General features: G+C 30.5%; 1 protein-coding gene across 5 annotated transcripts in view; it reads right to left on the bottom strand.

The window, feature by feature from the left end:
• LOC124356129 (longitudinals lacking protein, isoforms A/B/D/L-like) overlaps positions 1-20,953 on the bottom strand; it is a 605,681-nt gene that overhangs the window by 87,841 nt on the left and 496,887 nt on the right. Inside the window, exon 5 of one of the 5 annotated variants that reach the window (XM_046807281.1) lies at positions 5,120-7,143. The exons of the other annotated variants lie outside the window; for them this stretch is intronic. Coding sequence (XP_046663237.1) covers positions 6,857-7,143 — 287 coding nt within the window. The 3' untranslated portion in view covers positions 5,120-6,856. Of the gene's footprint in view, positions 1-5,119; positions 7,144-20,953 lie in introns of those variants that run through there. 5 annotated transcript variants of the gene reach the window in all.

Below are 20,953 nucleotides of genomic sequence, written 5' to 3'. Positions count from 1 at the left end.
CACAAACTGGCTTATGGCAATATCTCCGGTAAAATCTACAAAATAGTTATCGTTATCGTTAGTTTAAAAATTAGTAAGGCATGTTCTATTGTGAGGTATATGTTTTAAATATCTTGTACATTGTAAGGTTACAAAATCTAAGCTGTTTTAATAATAAATAAAATTATATAAAAAAAAATAAAAAAAAATGCGGAAAAATGTGTTAGGTTGCAAAAATTTATTAATTTTGCAATAAAAATTTGTACGAATATTTAAAATAATTTGAAAACCTTTGAGTGTTTGGCATTTATACAATAAAAAACAAATTTGCACATAACTCTGATTTTTAACAATAATTTGGCTCTCAGTTCAACAAACTACCCACAAACACTATTGTGTATTGCATATTGCACTTAATATCATATGTATTCTATCGCTACAAATCATCAAATTCGTTGGAAATATTAAGCCAAAACATTAAACTTAATTAAAATCTATCACTTAAATTAATATAGACCTTTAAAACAAACATTTTCTGATTATAATTGTAACTACCTCCTTCGAAATATATTTGTAAAAGTATGAACGATTAAATTATTAAATTAAAGGTTAATACTAAATAACACTACTAATAGCACATGATATCGTACTAAAAATTAAAAAAGCGTACGAGTATTTATGGCGATTCCTCTAATGACTTAGAAGTTTTGATTGTGATTGTAATATGTACAAGTTGAGCAATACATAAATAAATAACCTACTGTATAAAGTAAATTTCACAATAAAGTATACTGTAGTCAAGAGTAAATATGAGTATTATCAAAATTTAAAACAATAACAATTTGTAATAGAAATTTTTATTAATGAAAATTAAATGCTGCTATAAAGAAATTAATTTGGTAACTACAGAAGAATGTCTTTCTGTTATGCGAACAAAATAGGATAGGCAGTAATTTCCCATACTCATATGTTCAATTACTATTGAATGATCTGAATTATGATCTCACGTGTGCAATATATAAAGACAATTTATAAATGCTCACGGAGGACAATCAAACAACTGTATAGATTGGAAGACACAATATAAGTTTATATGTGGCTGGTTTGACGTATCTGTTACTAACTTTCCTGTCAGTGCAGTCAGGGTATGACAATAATGTTGTTTAAACTCTTTGGCCAGTTCCAGTTAGTAGTTTCTCTTTGAGGAAATCCAATCAAATATTCAACATGCATGGCATTATTCTCAGTTTAGCTATCGTTTGAATCATGCTACGTTAAAATAAATCACAAAAATAATCCTTCCACAACATCTGTGGTTACGTCGATGGTTTGCAGTTATTTCAGTTAAATAAAGGGCTTTCAGATGAAAAATAGATTTGCTTCATGATGCTAGAAATTAAAGAACAATTCAAACAATGGGTGCCAAATAGGAGCCTGCACCAAAAAATGCCAAGAACTGTTCCTTTAACTCTAACGTTATTCAGACTATTGTTGCTAATGTCCAAAGAATAAGCTATATCTGCAACAATTAGACATGTAGCAACAAGAGTGCCAAGAACAAAAATGCTTGGCACAAAAGATCTATCTGTTGAAAAAGACATTATAATTCCTCAACGATTTTGGCTGCATGGAGGCACACGGTTCTAACATGAGCCATATTTCCTAATTCCCTGGCTTTAATTCCTTTGTATAAAAATTTTCTCCTATATTTAAAACTATAGCTGACGAGAACAAGATTTTTTCAATCTAGGATGAAATTGCAGAAACAAAATGCTTATTTTGCAGACATTAACCCCTCTAATTACTCAACAAGGATAAAAAAATTCAATCATTGTTGTGTATAGTTCTAAGAGAATATTGTAAAATAAATATGTTAATACCGACAGTGCTTTGAAGTTTTGCATTTACTTTGCAAACTATATCATAATTCAAGTTTCAAATGCTCCTCAAAATATGTGGAAGGAATGACTTAATTTGTCTAGATTTGATGTCATAAAAAAATCACTATAATGTAAAAAAATAACTAATACGAAGTCACAGTTAGGTCAGTTAGCAACAGAGAGATGAATATTATTCAATGGTCAATTAATTGATGGTGACTCTTAGAGTACTGATTAATGAGGATTTGATCATGCCACGATTTGCTTACTATTTGTTTATTTTTGCCATATACTCTTGAGTACTGGTTTAAAATGGGTTGCACTCCTCTTAGCGTTGCATGTAATGATGTCCATTACTGATGCTCCATTCTGATTTTGCACACGTTAAATAGAACTCTACAGACAAAAGTATTATTCAATCGAGATTTCACTGTAGTAACTACTTCTTTATCTTGAACACATCATTCTTAGGGAAGTGCGTGATAATATGCTGCGTTAGGTTGCTCTTAATCTTGCACCGTTTGTTGCAGAACGGACACTGAAACTGAGGTTCCTTTCCACACTCGTACTTCTGGTGGCGGTGGAGATGCGCGTTGCGGAGGTAAGAGCGATGACAGCGATCACACGTGAATGGTCGCTCCAGCGTAGGATCATTGCGCAGAGAGAAACGTGGCCTCTCCCTCTCACCGTACGCAGGCGTAGGCCGTTGGATGCGCACAATCTCTGGCCAACTGCGAGGACCTGGCGCATGCGTACTAAGCAGGTCAGGAAAACACACCAGACTTTGCTGCCGTTTCACAATGCTCCACTTCAGCGCACCTGGAACTACCATGCCAAATTTTCTACTTCAAATCAAGTAATATATTTCATTAAATTGTCATTAAAATGCCTATTGGTTTAAAACAACAATATTTCATGCCTACCTTTTCATATAAGTAAAATTCAAGATATTTTATCAGATCAAAAATTTGAATAAATTATTCCTAAAATTTAAAATGCACCTATTCAATCCCTATAATGTAACCAAAACTTTTTTCAGAATTGCAACTTTTGAGTCTTGCATTCAACATTCTTATTTTCTGATTTATACAAGAAATAATACTGTATAATATTCTCACGCGAATTCAGATCACCTTATTATACTTCTACATTATATAGAAAAAATACTTAAAATTACGTGAGAATTCATTTCAAAAACTTTAATCTACTAGTAGTTCTTTATATTTTGCTACAATTTCGTTAAGTTACAACTGCAGATGAATAACAAACTAATCCTAACCTACTGCATCAATGCACAACCTGCAACCGCCAATAATGTTAGACAACAGCATCATGCGGGTTACGCCTACTATACGATTATTACCTCCAGTAAGTACTTACATTGATGTTGCAGTTCAGAATCTTTGCCGAAGTCAACTAAAACTTTTTATAGATCAAGACATATTCATGGTTAACTATTATGAAACAAACCAAAAATATAAAAATAGTGTTTAGAGATCACGGGTGAATTCTATAACAGAAAATAAATTATGTAACCTATTAAAAGAATACAAAAAATAAAATAGGGTTCCTATCAAATTAAAATATTTATTCAAATTTTCTAATTTATTTCATCATAATGAGTGTGTAGCTATCAAACTCTGTTGACATGATAATTAGAGTGTATTTTGATTTAACTTTGATTTACTCAATGTCAATTAGATGTACACAAATTAAATAATTAAATACCTTCATGGCAAATACAATGGAAATGTACTATGATTAAAGAAGTCATTGAAAATCATTATATAGTATAAATTGAACATATAAACTACATTGGTTGGGAACGACTTACGTTGGAGACAGAACCAAAAATTGTTACAGTCGCTCATGCTCTTCTGATCAATACTAAACAATACCAAGATGCAGCACACCAACAATAAAAAACAACAGCTGATAGAGATGACAGTTTCACAAAAATATCAAACTTACCGATTGATTACCTGGTCTACCTGGTTATTTATTATCTGGCTCAATAAAAATTAAATTCATATAACATACAACATAATTGGTAGGAGGCAGCCAAATATATTGAAACACAATCATGATATCCCTAAAATAAAATAAATTAACAAATCCCATTGGATACGTCTTGTTATTGTTATATCAGTTCATTGTTAAGTACTATCAATCACAACAGTTTTATCTGTAATTGTTTATTACCCTGGCTTGTGAACCCTCTTTCCAACATAATTAATACTTTTAGACTACACCAGATAATAAAAATTGTCTTTCTTAATAGAATCTGTTTTCTTTAAAGACTAATTAATTTTAACTGACGTTAAAGTGATTTTAGATGACTAAGACATAACTATTTTACTTATATGATTATACATTATACCGTTAAATACACGCCAGTGAGAGAGGCTTCACGTTCTCCCCTCAGCAAACATCTTGACCCGGAGAGAGTTTCCCAGTGTACCGATGATTATACATTATACCGTTAAATACACGCCAGTGAGAGAGGCTTCGCGTTCTTCCCTCAGTAAACATCTTGACCCGGAGAGAGTTTCCCAGTGTACCGATGATTATACCGTTAAACACACGCCAGTGAGAGAGGCTTCGCGTTCTCCCCTCAGCAAACATCTTGACCCGGAGAGAGGCTCCCAGTGTACTGATGATTATACCGTGGTTAACTATAAGATAAATGTAACCAGAGACACTTTTTGACATGAAGAAATCAAGACTTTCCGTGGGACCAATGTTTACAATTTTATTGTCAATAGCAATCTTAGAGGTAGAGTTTCACACCAACTTTTAACTCATTTTACACTTAATGTGTGTAAAGACAGATAAATTGGATTTTGTTTATCACCAATTGGCAGGAGAGGTTTCGCTAAACGCTCAGCCAACTATACGAAGAAACTTTTGTATTTTTTTATCATTCTCATACAATTGTATAAATAAAGAAATAACTACTTCAGTGATAAGATAAGAAGAAGATTTTATATGACGACATTTTTGTTCTGTTTGTTTTGTTTCTGTATGTACATAAGTGTTTTACAATTCTGATATAAACAAGATGTTGTATGAACTCAATTAAATAAACACATATGAAATCTTAATGTCAATTGCGATCTGGAATAAAATCTTTTATGGGATGAAAATTTAACAATTTTACTTAATGAATCATACAGGTTAAGAAAAAAAATGCGGAATTTATTTCAATACTAAAACACAGGCAATGTATGCAAAGGCAATTTGAAATTATTTCATCGATAAAGAATCAAAAATCAAGAATCAAGAATCTTTATTAGTGATTATAACATCATTAAAATGCATTGACATCGTCACCAGAGCTTCAATAAATAAAAGATTTATTTTTTTTAAACATATGTTTTGTTATACAACAGACACCAACTGTCAAACAAACAGTGGAATTAAAACTAATAAAGATCACATCAAAATATATTAAATTTTAGTATCACACATTAGAATGGTAATTCAGAAGTAATTCAAACTAAATGATAAAGGAACAAATATATAACTTACAATACATTTAATGCAAATAAATTTGGACACATTCTTACAATGCTATTATCTGACAATAGTTTGTTACCATCATTTGGAATAAGATAATAAATGTACTACCATAATAAGAGCAAACGATAGTGTTGATAAATATTTAATCACTAATTGGTAAAATGTTTTACAATCTACTACAACAAACTGTACTAACTTGTAAAAATTAACGTATAAGCAGAATATAAATTTTTGTTTCTGCAATCAAGCAATATTTCTTCAATATGAAAATAACGTGAAGCATGTGTTTTGTAGAATACATACTTATTATTTGATTAAAAGTAAATTACAAAAGAATTAGATTTTTCAGGCAATTGGTATGTCAAAACAATAATATTCATTCAATTATTATTTTATTACTGTGATTGTCTTTCCTTAGAAAAACTATGTCTTAAACGTATGATTTGTGCAAATGGTAACCATGTTTTTAGCGAGAATATCTTGTACAGTAAGTCAAGAATTTCATGTAAAATAGGATTGTTTATGAAAAATTGATTGTTTTCACTAATTTGTGTATTACTGTTTTTGTATTTGTTGTTTTCTAAGTAACATAATAATTTAAATATGAGTAATGTAATGTTTAATGTTTTATGATAATATGTGATGTTTTTGGACGTAATTGGATATTTCTTATGACAATGCCAAGAAATTTGGTCAGATGAAAATATAATACACAGTAACTTTTGTTAATTAAAGATACATTCTCTTAACTACTAGGCCAATCCTATTATTTGTTTCCATACATAACTAATATGACAATAAAAAAATAATAAGATGGTATTGAACTATATATTCAAAATTAGTTTTTTTACTTATTTCAAATAAGTAATGAATAATTAACTTTTTGTAAGGTTTTGAAAAAAAAATTAAATCACAAAACAGAAATGACAAATTCTAAACCTTTATATTGTTGCTAACGAATATACCCATACTTCATAAACGACAAATTACAACCAAATGCCCAATACTTTATTTTAAATTGTACTGAATGTTGCTAATTTGAAATGGATTGTATAGGAAGGACATATAAGACTTCTTAAAATATATCATGTACAAATGAACTTTAGAGAAACCATTTACTAAACTAGCATATCATTGGTATAGTAAAATTGTGCTATAATTAGGATCCACACGAATTGTAAAGTAAAGATTATCTAATGTTACTGAAATAATAATGATTATTTGATAATATTAAACAAAGGCGAGTGGTTTTCTAAAAAAAAATCCAAAATCACTTTTTTAGGAGACAATATTTTCAAAATCATGCAGGAAAATGTCTTGGGCAATCTAACTAGGACTAATAACTAATTAACGAAAATCTATTTTTTGGCACCGATACAAAAGTAGATATCTCTGTACTTTAGCCCCAAAACGAATGTAAAACGATTTTTGGTAATTTCACAATTGTAATCCCCAAGTTTTAGCTCCAACGTGAATCACACTTGTTCTTGAGATGCTTCTGATACGTTTTCGATGGCCGCTGCAGCTTCCTGCCAGCGTGGCAGGTGTACCAACATGTGACGCCGAAGGTTACTTTTGATTCGACACCGCTTGGGACACTGAGGACACTGGAACTGCGGCTCTTTCCCACCGCACTGGTAGCGCTGGTGACAGAGCAGGTGGGACTTCTGGGTGTAGGAGCGTCCGCACTGCTCGCAGTAGAAACGATTCGGGTCCTTTCCCATTTCAGAAAAAACCTCCGCCATCAGACTGCCTTGCAGCCCTGCAAGGACAATTCAATTAGCTAAATAAAAATGTAAAATTGAACAATATTAAGCTTGTCAAACTTCACCGTCCTTTTATTTCCAACATCTTTATATATAAACCTTGGATTATACACCAAAATTATAACATTTGTAATCTATATAGCTTGAAAATTACTACATACAGATATAACAATAGATGTGATGCTTTTGTTTTATAATATAATTTTAATTTATAATGCTTTTCCACAAATTTCATAGCCAAACTCAAATAAATATTCTAAAATGGAAATAAAAATTTGTTGCCCATTAATTTAATAAAAACTAATATAAAATGTATTGTTCTCCATTTTTAATTGTGTATTAAAGATTCCATGAACGTGATGGAATTGTGTAGATAGATTATACTGATCCTATCACAATAGCAGCAGTTTTATTTTATATACAGTGTGAGTTAAAAGTATGGATAGTTTTAACTATCCATACTTAAAACTAAACACTCTGTTTAGTTTTTGTTGGATGAAGATGGAGGGATGGAACTCGAGACACCTTTCTAACAAATAGAAGTGAACTTTTTAGTCACTGTTACAACTTTTCCCATTTCCCCGAAATTGGATTTTTGGGAGAGGGACGGCTCAAAATTGTTAAATGTAAAGACCATTAAGTAACACCTCATTTGAAAGGTCTTAATAAAAAAAACACTGGAGACTAAAGCTTTCTGTCTCAACCCAGTACAAAATGGCAGCTCATTGGATCACTTAATGGGTTTTAACATTGAAAAATGTTGAGCCCCACCCCCCAAAAAAAATTCCCATTTTGGGGAAATGGGCAAAAACACAGTGATTAAAAAGTTTTCTTTTATTTCCTAGAAAAGTTTCTTGAGTTTCATCCCTATATCTTCATTCATCAAAAACTAAACAGAGTATATGTATCCATACTTTTAACTCACACTGTATATATAAAATAAAACTGCTGCTATTGTGATAGGATCAGTATAATTTATCTACACAATTCCATCACGTTCATGGAATCTTTAATACACAGTTACAAATGGAGAACAATACAATAGAGAAATAATTCTTTACTCTATAACACTTAAAACTCTTAATATGATGAAGTTCGGTGAAAATAGTAAAATTTAATTTAAAACTTAATAAAAGTAATTTTTAATGAACTTATATTATTTTAACAAATACCTTCTAGTATTCCCCCGACCCAAAATACATGCTGACAAACATTTTATACACCTGATTTACAAACCGTTCTTATAACTCATATGTTTAATATTACCAAAGTCACAAAGTAAATCAAAATACCAGAAACTTACCTCCAATAGTTTTGTTATTTCTCAATAAGAAATTAAATCCAACACTGAAAAGTGAAATAATTTAACAACATCGCCGATTAAATATGATTAAAGATTCAAATGCTTGGTGAGATATCACTTTAAATTCACAACATCGTATAGTCTTCTCCAGTTTATTGTATAGAAAGGCAATTGAAAGAACAAAAGATTTTATTTGACAGTTTTTAATTGATTGAGGATACCGAACCCAAAATGAATTTACATTTTAATAATGTCTTGTACAAGCAAAGGTACAGATGAACAATGCAACAAAATAATTAAATTTTACAAACTAATATCATAGCAAAGCTTAATGATAAACCACAATTAAAACTAACTTCTAATTTAAAAGAAAGTAATGTCAGTTAGTAATAAATATTTATTACTATCATTTTTCAGAATCAACAGAAAATGTTGAGACAACTTGTACTTCGAGAACGACCATAAAAATTATTAGCCAATCTTTTAGGACAACTTTGACCTCGGTAGTTCTAATTCTATTGGAAAATATGGAGAGAGAAATGTTTGTGCAAAATCTGTGAATCGAAATTCACTAGCGTAATGGAAACCTGCTCGGGTGATAATCTTTTTAGATTAAAAAAAGTCACAACTCCTTTTCACCACATATCTTTTCCACATGAACTTGTACAACACATTTTCTTTTGTTGCTCGTATGTTTTCTTCACAAATTAAGACAGACACGAAAAGACTACGTTTTTTCAAAGTCGAAGGAGCAAGGAAGCTCGTATACTGTCATGACAACCGAAGAATAAGCGATTCAACTTTAACAAAAAAATTTGCTGCCATTGGACAATACCAACCCAGTGATACCAACACCTCCACTGGATTTACAAGAAGTTGTGGAACCTTGCCTCTTTGAATACCTGCTCCTTAAGCAAGCTCTGACCAGCACATACCAATTCTATTATTTTTTGTAATCCCTTGTTTCCCCTGGCAAGATTAATAATTCACACACCAATATAAAGTGTTTTCAAAGGCATTTATGTCATGAGGTGACAATCCAATAGAAATAGCCAAAAATTAAAAACACCAAAATTGATCCATTAATGTTTTACTGTGTTGAGGAATATTTTAAATGGATTAGCATGTGTTGTTGGAGGTTGCTCTTAAAGTGGCACCGTTTAGGACACTGAGGACACTGAAACTGTGGTTCCTTCCCACCACACTGGTAGCGCTGGTGAGATACCAAGTGTGACTTCTGCGTGTACGAGCGTCCGCACTGCTCACAGTAAATACGTCGCGGGTGTTTCGCAACAACAGATATTCCTTCTAACATCGGGATGCCTTGCAGACCTGGAACCAAAGACAAACATCAAAAAAGTATGAGTCATAATTGATTTTTAGGTTTTAACCTCATGTCTACATTAAATCTCTCAAAAGCGATAAATATATATACCTTTTCAATATTGATGGTTTACATGGATTATCGACAACATATTGTAATAAATAATATTTTACCGTGCAATACCTGTATTTTCACAATGTTTTGTGGACTTATTGTTATTTTTCAAATCTTTTTCATGTAGTTTACACTTATTACAGATTTAACTATACCAAAATCATATATCAGACGAAAACCATCAAATGACAAATACATATTTACATGTAAGAAAATCGAAATAAGAATAAGAAAATCAAAATGCTATCAAAGACTTACCTCTACAACAACTTCTGTATATTTTGATCACTTAGCTGCAACTGCCGGTAGAGATAACACTGTTACCAAATAATGGATACAAAGTTTATGATAGTTTTAAAAACTTTACAGTGAAATTTAATAACTGAAGTATCTGAGTACTTCATACATTTGCAATAGGATTTGCACATTGACTCACACAAATTTTATCTTGCGAGAAAGCAACATTTGAGACTTTCATTTTCTAACTCTTAACTGATGGTCAATGAAATTTTCCCACATTCACGAATTAGCGAAAGTGTACTTAGATAGTTCACAAAAATGACATTCTATCGTCATGAAATATATCACAGACTTGTATCGCCTAAGGTGAAAAGATGCCAAAAAAATTAGACAAATTTTTTATTAAAAGTTTTTACTACGCCGAGGTATATTTCAAGTGAGTGAGCATGTGTTGCTGGAGGTTGCTTTTGATACGACATCGCTTGGGACACTGCGGACACTGGAACTGTGGCTCCTTCTCCCCGCACTGGTAGCGCTGGTGCCGCCTCAGGTCACTGCTGTTGTAGTAGGACTTGTCACAAGCATCACACTGCCACTTGCGCTCGCGCTGGAACGCCTGCGCGAATAACCGCTCAGTGAGGTACAATGCTCTCCGCGTCTTGCTTCCTGCAACAAACGACTCAATGTTTATATTGCAATCCTGTCGGGTGACACAAGTACCCGGATGGGAATACAGAGTAATTCTGGACTATCTGGAGTCAATGCAAAAATACCTACAAAATGCTGGAAGCCAAGTCTAAGACTAACCTGAGGGCTATTCACTAAAAGATTTTATTAACTAAAACATTAACATCCCAAAGCAATGCATATTTATATTTACAACAAAAATCGGATATATGGTATATGGTAAAATATAATATTGCATTCCTAAACTTTTTTTAATGTTCTAATAGTATCAACAAAATCTGATGGACAAAAGAATTATACCTTTAAGTACGTATGAAATCAAATTCAATTTAACACTTTATTGAATAAAACTTAATGTTAAATTAAATTTTAAATGAACATAACTGAAAAGTAACAGCCATTTAATAAATGTACTCGTCCCAAACATTTGAATTTGTTGGGTTTTATACACCTATCACTAAAAAGGTAATTCATAATAATTTTAGGACAATCCACTGACAATAATCAACAAGGTACGATCAACATCAAGCTTACCTTCTTACAGAAGTTTACATCAAATGTTTTTTGGACGTTCTGATTAAAGAGTAGATTTAAATTACCACTGATGCACAATGTAATTCAATATCTGGAATAGTATGCATGACAAAGATATCTGATTGTATGACATTAGCTTAAATCATGGAAGAACTAATTTTAGTAGCCCCAGTACCAATTGCTAACATGTGTATAATAAACTGGTTTCTGTATTAATTTATACTAAAGGTAATTTTCATTTTGAGTTCTTACATTTTTTTACATTTTATGGGGTGTTTTCTATTTCTTCAAAAGTATTTATTAAAACAAGTAATAATTAATTCATTGTTCAACTTTGTAATTTGTACACATTAAATCACCCAATTATTTGTAAAAAATTGTTTCTCAGCACTGGAGTTCACAAAGAATACAATCAAAGAAGTTACGTATTTTAAGAAAAATATATATATTATTCAATTAAGCTGCAATATAAAATTACTGGTAGGTTTATCAATGTATGGTTAATTTTAAATCAAAGGGAAAATAAAAAGACTACACAAATCATTTAAACTTATTTTAATAAATTTATTACACTGAAATTACTTGTCTTTATCAAAGTATTATGCTAAAATGAACTTAAATGATCAAATTTGCAAATTAAAATATTAATACCAAAGTAATAATCACAATCATTCACATATCCATAGCAAAATATCTAAAAGATATAAAGATCAATTACCATTGAAAATGTATCCCAATGTTGGCTTTTAAAAACAAAGCCTCCATGCATTGCTTAAAAAATTTAATTCAGGTACGCACAATCAGTAGTGATTTTCCAAAATGTTACTGCTTATTATATTGCTAAATTAATATAAAAACAAAAACACAATTTTTTTATACGTTTAGATGAAAATACATAATTAAATACATTTGTATGTGATACACTGGAAAGACTTTATTAGAAGTAAAGTATTACTATAAGGCAGAACAGTTGTACGTTGCAAACCATTACACTCTCCACTAAAAACTAGTTTTTTAAATAGATGTTCAACATTTAGCTGAAACGTACCACAAAACGTTATTCATAATAATTTTCTACTTAAATTACGAACCACTTGGTGAGATCAATGTTTTTCGTTGTAACCCATTCTCTTATCAGATTTTTTTATTGCGTTTAACTTATTGTTTGTGGCCAATTATATGTGAAATCTGTAAAGCATATAGTTTAACAGTAAAATCTACAACTAAAATTAACTTATAATACAATGCCCTAGGTTCAATAAACCGGTACTTATCACATAACTTAAAAACGTATACATTTTAGTAAAATTAACTATAGAACAAAATATTGATTACCATATAAGTTTTATGGACACATACTTAAACATTATATGAAGTCAATTTTTAATCTCTTTATACAACTAAATACAATTTTTTTAAAATTATGCAATACTAGTAAATTAGAACAAAATTAAATTTAATCTAAGTTAAGTTAATAAAATATTAAAAACCTAGTAAAATAAAATGTGTACTAAACAACAGATAACCCTGTTAAAGTTTTATCAATAAAGCAAACAATTACATTGAATTATTCACAAAATAAAACTTTAATGAAATTTATTACATGCATGTGTGAATACGATCTGAGATCTTCGTAATATTGAAAGCACCCAATTTACAACCACTAAAATAACAGTTCAAACTGTTATTGTCATTTTTATCATAAATATTAACAGCACAATTGAAGTTCATACATACTACGTTAATATTTATTTATAACGTATTGCCTATGAGTATCCAGTTAAAAATCTATACACTTAATCAATCTAATATCCCTGTATTTCCTGTGTATTTACATGACAGTGGGTAACCACAAAAATATCTTGATTACATAAAACATGTTCCTGAGTTTTTTGTAACATTGTATGTGACTAATATGTTAACAGAGTTGGATGTTGTTAATTGACACAGAGAGAAATGAAATTTAATGTTCAAAATTGAAGTGAAAACTGTTTGAAATTAATAATAAATCCACTGATGAACAATAGTAAAGCGTGTAATAATACAGTGAGTTCCTTGGAGTGATGTTAAGGTATGAAAGCACTAAGTTCTGTGATGTTGACCCCAAAACACTTCCACTCATTTATCATAAAAATTTCAGTTAAATAATAGAGTTGTAAAAGAACTAAATGTTACAGTTATAAATCTGCACGAGCGCTGTCCACAATATAACAGACTCTATATTCTGCCGCCTACTGTAGTGGAAGGCAGGGCTAGAGCCGCAATATTGGTACACCCTCATTCAGTCCCATCCAGCTGTAGTATCGTGCCCCTAGTACTTTGAAACGCTCTCTAAAGTGTGTTAAAACAGGTTCTGCTATAGAACATTCCACAACTTTTCAGGTGTTACATGTTTAGGTTTTTCTTGGAAAAAACTGTGAACTTACTGATATTTACCGCCAACAGTGCAGTGCGATGGGTACAGAAAAGAAATTACAAAACTGATGCAATGGTGTATATTAAATTTAAAACATTGCCCTACAAGTGTTCACAATGAGTCCGATGAGCTCTTTGACTGATCAACTGGAGATGAAATCAATATACAATTAGTTAAAAAAACATTGTTTTATAATAACAGAACTTTCGGAATATATACCCCAAATTTCAGAGTTTGGTGCACAAAATTGTGGTGGAAAAGCTCAATTAGAAAAGATTTTCTAGATAGGCTATTTGCTAGATAGATCTGTATAAAAGTGCTTGAAATCACAGATTTTTACGGAGAAAGTATTGAAAAACATTTAAAAGGCCCTTGAGGCATAAGTGCATTGACAGTAGGTCGCCCCATACAAGAAGAAGAAGAAGTATCTTAATTGAATGGTGATTATGTAGAGAAATAGTTTAAGAAATACTTTTAAATGAACAAAGTAAAATTTGATTTTTCCATCTTGTTAATCTTTTAATTCTAAACATCTGTTACTTTCTGGACAGGTGTCATAAAATGGTCAAGTTGTAATTTTATGGATCTGTGTTATTTTTAGATAGGAAGTTATCTAATTCTCAATCACTAATTATTAAGTCATTCAGGTTCATTAGCATGGACAAAACCCTGCTCAGTTTTACTGACAAGTCAATTTCTTCAAAAGAAATATTTTTTCTAATATTGCTATAAGCCTTGTATAACTATAAGGACAATAATAACTAATTTATTAACTGTAAATCATATGAAATCATTTTCCTAACTCCTATACCTATGACAACATTATACTATATTTTTAGTTTAATTTATTTACAGACATTTGTATACTAAGTTTAAGAGTAACTTTTTTCTACCTCTGTTAAGACATAAAAAAACACCGGGTTGTTTTGTCTCTGAATTCAAAGTCACACGTACTGGGTGAAAGCTATAACATCCAACTATCCAGAGATATGTTTCAGAATAAATCAGCACTTTTACCTTATTAGTTACAAACGAGTATTTTGAGGTATTTGTGAATGACTGTCCTTCATTGATCCTTCATGTATAAAACTAATATGTTGAAGTTCTTTAAAGGTATACTATTCCCTGAATCTGTGCAGGTTCTAATTGCCAAAACTCTGTGGAAGCTGCATGATGCCCAGTGGGGGCAGGAATGGAGCCATGTTCTGGGGCATCATCCCCGCCCCAAACTCACCCTTGGGGCCAGGCCCGCCCCCCACCAGGTCTCTCGGCATGTGTTTGTTATAGACATGGTTCTCCAATTGGTGTTTGAGTTTGCAGATGCGCGGACAGAAGGGACACTGCAACTTGGGGGCCTTGCCACAAATATACCGCATGTGGTTGGCCAGGCCTTGCTTACTGGTGTAGAATTTGCTGCACTGCTTACACTGGTAGTCCGACGTCTTCCCTCCACCACCTGCCATCAGCCCCACCTGGCTCGTCGGCAACTCTGAAAGTTTTTAGAGTATTGAGATTGTACAACCATACACAAAATTATATAATCACTTAAGCTTATGTAAAAATATTAAAATAATTTTTATATGATTTTTCAATTAAATACAATTGAGGTTTATTATCACCTTTTAGCACATTATCAACAAAAAAATAGTTGTTTAAATATTAAATAAAATTCTCTAAACTTTTTGGAATTTCATTAAATTATGCAGAATTAGAATTTTGTAATGTTACATGTTATTTATGTCGTTCTTTACTTTTAATAATGTATGTACAAAATAGAGGAAGTATTCTTAAATAACCCTTCCAATGTGCTTAAAAAAAAAGAAAACTGTTTTTCAGAACTAATGTTATTTTGACTAATTAAAAAATTAAATGAGTAAAATATTATAACATTTATAGCATGTTGCATGATTAAACTTTTATGTTCAAACATTTATGTTCTGCAATTTTATTTGATAAATAATATTAGTTTGCATTGCTCTTACAAGGAAAAATATTTGAAAAGATTAAAAAATGAATTTATATAACAAATAAAATTCCAATATTCTTGAAGTAACCTACCGAGTAATGATAGTTAGTCAAACATAAAGAATTCTAATAAATGTAGTTGACTAGTCATTGATTAAATTATGATTTTTTCAAAAGTATAACAATGAATTATACTACCCAACCTAAATTTTGATTCCTCATTGTATGAAAATAAAAGATGAGTTTACAAAATTTCAAACTAAAGAATTGCAGTGTAAAAGACAAATGTGAAACATATAAAAATATTTTTAGTATTTTTTTACCTTTAAAAGTCGATTAATTTAAACACAATGTCTTTTCAATCTACATGCACAACAAACTGTTAATACTGACAAATCAAAATTTAAAATAATTTTAAGACAGAATGCAGAAGATGGGCATGCAAAATTTAGAAATCAAGAAACAATTTTGTCTCAAATTCAAACAAAACACATAATAACAAGAGTTTACTTTTACCAATATAAGAGTTAGAATAATAAGTAATTGAAAAGAAACAGGTTAGTTAAAAGACAAATCTACCTTTAAAAGACATTAAGGTTAAATATTGAGAACTGTATCTTATCATTTAAACATTAAAAGATATGACATTATGAGGAATTGAATTAAATACCATCTAACAATGTATATCGACTCTTTAATATAATATGGCATAAATAACCCATAAACAATATTATTTTACTTTATATTAATTAAAAATAATACAAGTTTTAATCATATTAAAAAATAACAGTAACATGATCAACATATTGATGGTAACAATTACAAAAAAATAGTAATATTTTATTTTATATGAATTAACATAATAAATGTCTTATTATATAAAATAACAACAATAAAATTATTAAAGTATTAACACTAATATGAAGAGTCTTATAAAACAATGTAAGGTAAAAAATTAAAATATAAAATTAATAGATAGCATTTAATAAAATATTAAAATTCCATTATTTCATTTGTGTGCGAGGACTAAATCTGAAAACAGGATTAATTTTTTACTTCAAATCTGAATTTATTATTGACAACGAACAGTAAGAAACTTCCGTTCATAAATTATTGGTTTGGAATATTGAATCTTTATTTCCACTTATACTAATGTTTTAGAAGTAAAGTTAAACTAACTTGATTCTGTTAAAAGTGTAAATCATATCAATTACTTAATTTTCATTAATAAAAATAAATGTGGTAAAATATTAATCACTATTGCATTTAATGATTTCAGTAGAAGACATTGATCAATCAATTCCGGTATAAATACACCAGTATGAGATTGTGCTGTGTTCTCTCCACAACAATCCAGGAAAGAAATGTAGATCAGGTCATCCAACAAACCTGTTCCAAAATAAATTAGTTCCAAATACTGTTCCAAAAGTAACGGTACCAAAAAAATCCAGCTAAAGAAAAAAATTGAAAAAAGTATTGCAGTAATAATTATGCAAACAAAAAATTATCCATTGGCAACAAATTTCTGAGCATGAAATGTTTTGATTGTCAGTCCAATTTTGCCGTGAGGCTGACATTGTGTTTGAGCGCAACGTGTTTGTACATGTTGTCCTTGAGGGTGGTGCGCTTTGGACACATGGGACACTGGAACTGGGGCTCCTTCCCGCCGCATTGGAACTGCTGGTGCCGGGTCAACCCTCGTTGGTAACGGTAGCTTTTGTTACACAGAGAACACTTATAGCAGCCGGGTCTGTTACTGTCGTTCCCCCCACCACGACGTCTAGTTGTCTTGCGTCTCGAGCAACCATCGATGTGCAAGGGGTCATTGTAGTACTCGTAGCTCTCCTCTGATAACCCTTCTGCAAAAATTTAAAAGTTAGAAAATATCTTGAATTAAGATTAATTTAGAGAGTTGTAAAAACTTTATACTGAATAAACGTACTTTAAACATAGCAATACCATTGTTTTTGAGACAGAAGTTCATTTTTAAGCAAAAGAAAGACACCCTCTTGTTTGATGCAGCCATTACGTTCTTGGCTTATACTCTGCCCCCTTTTAACATTTCGTAGATTTAGATTTTTACACAATTTGCACTTGAGTAGTTTAATGTTTGTTCTCTTCAACCAAATTTCAATTACAAAACATCACAAAAATTTCATCCATACTGGTAGGTTTGAAATTGTTTTGTGACAAATATTATTTACACGTCACTAACGCTGTAAATTCTTCTGATACCTACATATGATAATAGTTATCAAGTAGTTAAGTATCAATAAGTTACCTCAAATACAATACATAATAAAACAAATAATCTGTCTATTGCAAGTTTCATAAAGTAAATACATACAAATAAAATTTGGATTATAGGCTAAATATGCCACAGGGACGAAGTTTGCTGTAAAATTTAGAATAAAATGCAACTTTAAATTTGTTATGCAATTTAAATCTGGTCTTGCTGGCAATTTCTAATTTGAATGTATATGTACGATAATGAAGTCACCGTGCAAACACGTCACATGAACATAGCTTCATCGGACTGCTATAATCCGCACTGAGTACAATAACAGACGTATAATCCATTAAGTGGTTAGATCATCTATTCATACATCAGTAACTCTTTACTGATAATATTCTGGAAATTGTGTGTGGCAAAATTGGGCCACTTGGTCCTTACATTAACCTTATTTCAAATTATACACAATCTGAAAAATTAAGTTGTAACAAAATATTTTACACTCTTGATATAAACTATTTCAACCAAAAGGCACTTGTTTGTCTCTAGATTTAATTTGTTGAAGTATGAAACTATGACGTTGTATATTTCGTTATTAGATAATAACTCAGTCAGATTAGCCTATGAGTTAAAATAATTCATGGTTAAAAAATAACTGCATATATAGTCCTATGTATAGGATTTTCCACAGTGTTAAAACTTTTTCACTGCTAATGTCCGATACCAGATTGCATTGCATGTTATTATATGCTATGAATGAAAATATTGTATTTACTAATCATTGTGATTATTTATTGTCGCAGGATTGTGTAGCATGTAAATAACAAACAAGAACACAATATTGATGAACATGTCCAAATTACTTTTGGTTTACATTTTCACTTACTAGTGCTGCTGCCTCTCTAGTATGTTCTTATACCATTTAAGAAACAAAAAAAATAATTTCCTAAATAATAATAAATTCTTTAAATTGGGATGAAACTGTTTGTATTGCTATTTTTTACAAGGCTGCAGTTGTTCATTTAAAATAAATTAATTATAAAAAATATTAGTACTAATTTATTTTCTAAAGGCTCAATAATTTAAAAGAAATACAGGCTGAAAATAAATTTGTAACATTATTCAATAAATCATTTTATTATTATAAAAACAACTATCCAAGAAATATTATTATTAAAAAATTAAACACCGCAAAAATGGTACACACATTTTTTACATTCAACACTGAAGATTTTAACAGACACAAAAATTACACACCTATTGCATCCAAAATTACGGCTTTTAAAAATTAATATTACATCTTTGACATATAACTAAATTACAATTTTTACCACAAACTCTTAAATAAATTAAATAAATAAATAGACAAATAAATAAAAACTGTTTTCTTTTATATATATCTTAAAAAAGTATTTCCGCATATTAAAATTATGGTTTCTTAAATACTATTATCTGTATTTTATTTACAACATATACATGATTATATCAATTTACAATTTACAACTATAAAACCTAAAATTTGGCACTTTACATCGAAACTTATTTTCGATATTTATAAATAATTTTAGCTCTGTTCACCAGTAACTTGGTTATATTATTTTGTTCACTTAATTTTCATATCTACACATATTCGAAAAAACCTTCAAGAATGTTAGATACAATTATCCAAACGTTCTTAAAAAGTACATCTTACATGTTTTGTTTGCATCTACCTCCTGTATGTCCCCTAAATATAACTTACTACTTAAAAATCATACATAAGAGGTGTGTTCAAAAAGTATCGTGAATTTTGAATTTTCGCGGGTTACGTATATTTGAATTTTGATTTTTTTTGAGGCGTTATGTTTGTACATATGTCTCTCACTTATGTTGACAATTTCAGCCTTTTTGAATGTTCAGTTAATTGTTGACAGCTGCTTTGCTTGCAAAGAACCTGTATCAAATTTTGTGTGAAAAACGAAATTAAGTGTGCGGATGCATTCCAAATGTTGACTGTGGCATACGGAGAAGTTACTTTGGACAAAAGCTACGTTTATCGGCGGTACAAAATGTTTTCAGAAGGCCGAGAAGATGTGAACGACGAAGAGTGTGACAGACGCCCGAGCACTTCAACAACAGACGAAAAAATTGATGAAGTGAAGAAATGGTATTGGCCAATCGTCGAATCACCGTTAGAGAAATTGCCGAGGACCTAGGCATATCAATTGGCTCGTGCCATTTGATTTTAATCGATAATGTGACTTTTTCTTGTTCCCGAAACTGAAGAGGCCCATGAAAGGACGACGCTACGCCACGATTGACGAGATAGAGACGGCATCGAAGGAGGAGCTGAACAAGATACAAAAAAATGATTTTTTGAAGTGCTTCGAAGATTGGAAAAAACGGCACAAGTGTATAATATCCCAGGGGTATTACTTTGAAGGGGACAAAATAGATATTCACGAATAAATAAATAATTTTTGAAAATATACAATATTCACAATACTTTTTGAACACACCTCGTATTACAAAATTTTAACCCTGTGATTTTAGTTGAGTTGGTATATTACACATTTTTATCTTAAAAATGTTCAACTTGATTTAAAATTGATCCAACAGTAGTTTTGGCTCTAGTAATTATTTTATAAATCAAAAAATATAATTCAAAACTATTGGATGATAAACAATGAAGTAGCGCCACGAGCAACAATGCTAGTCGCTAATCAGTGTACATTTAAAAGAATAAAGATCATTAGTATTAAATGTAAATCATTTCATTTTTTATATAAAATGTTTTTCTACATTTCCATTACAAACCTACACAGACAGAAAGGTGAAAAACTATGCTTTTTTATTCAAGACATACCTTTATAAGAAATGTTATGTTTATTTTTGTATACTTACTTATATCCGAAGTTCTCAAACAGTGTTTTTCACGAAACACCTATATTGATCCTTACATCTAAACGTGATTTGAAAGCAGAAAATATATTGCAAACTTTTAACTGAAA

This window comes from Homalodisca vitripennis, chromosome 2 (assembly GCF_021130785.1).
Source record: "Homalodisca vitripennis isolate AUS2020 chromosome 2, UT_GWSS_2.1, whole genome shotgun sequence".
NCBI classification, from domain to species: domain Eukaryota; kingdom Metazoa; phylum Arthropoda; class Insecta; order Hemiptera; family Cicadellidae; genus Homalodisca; species Homalodisca vitripennis.
This window is presented reverse-complemented; position numbering and strand designations above follow the sequence as displayed.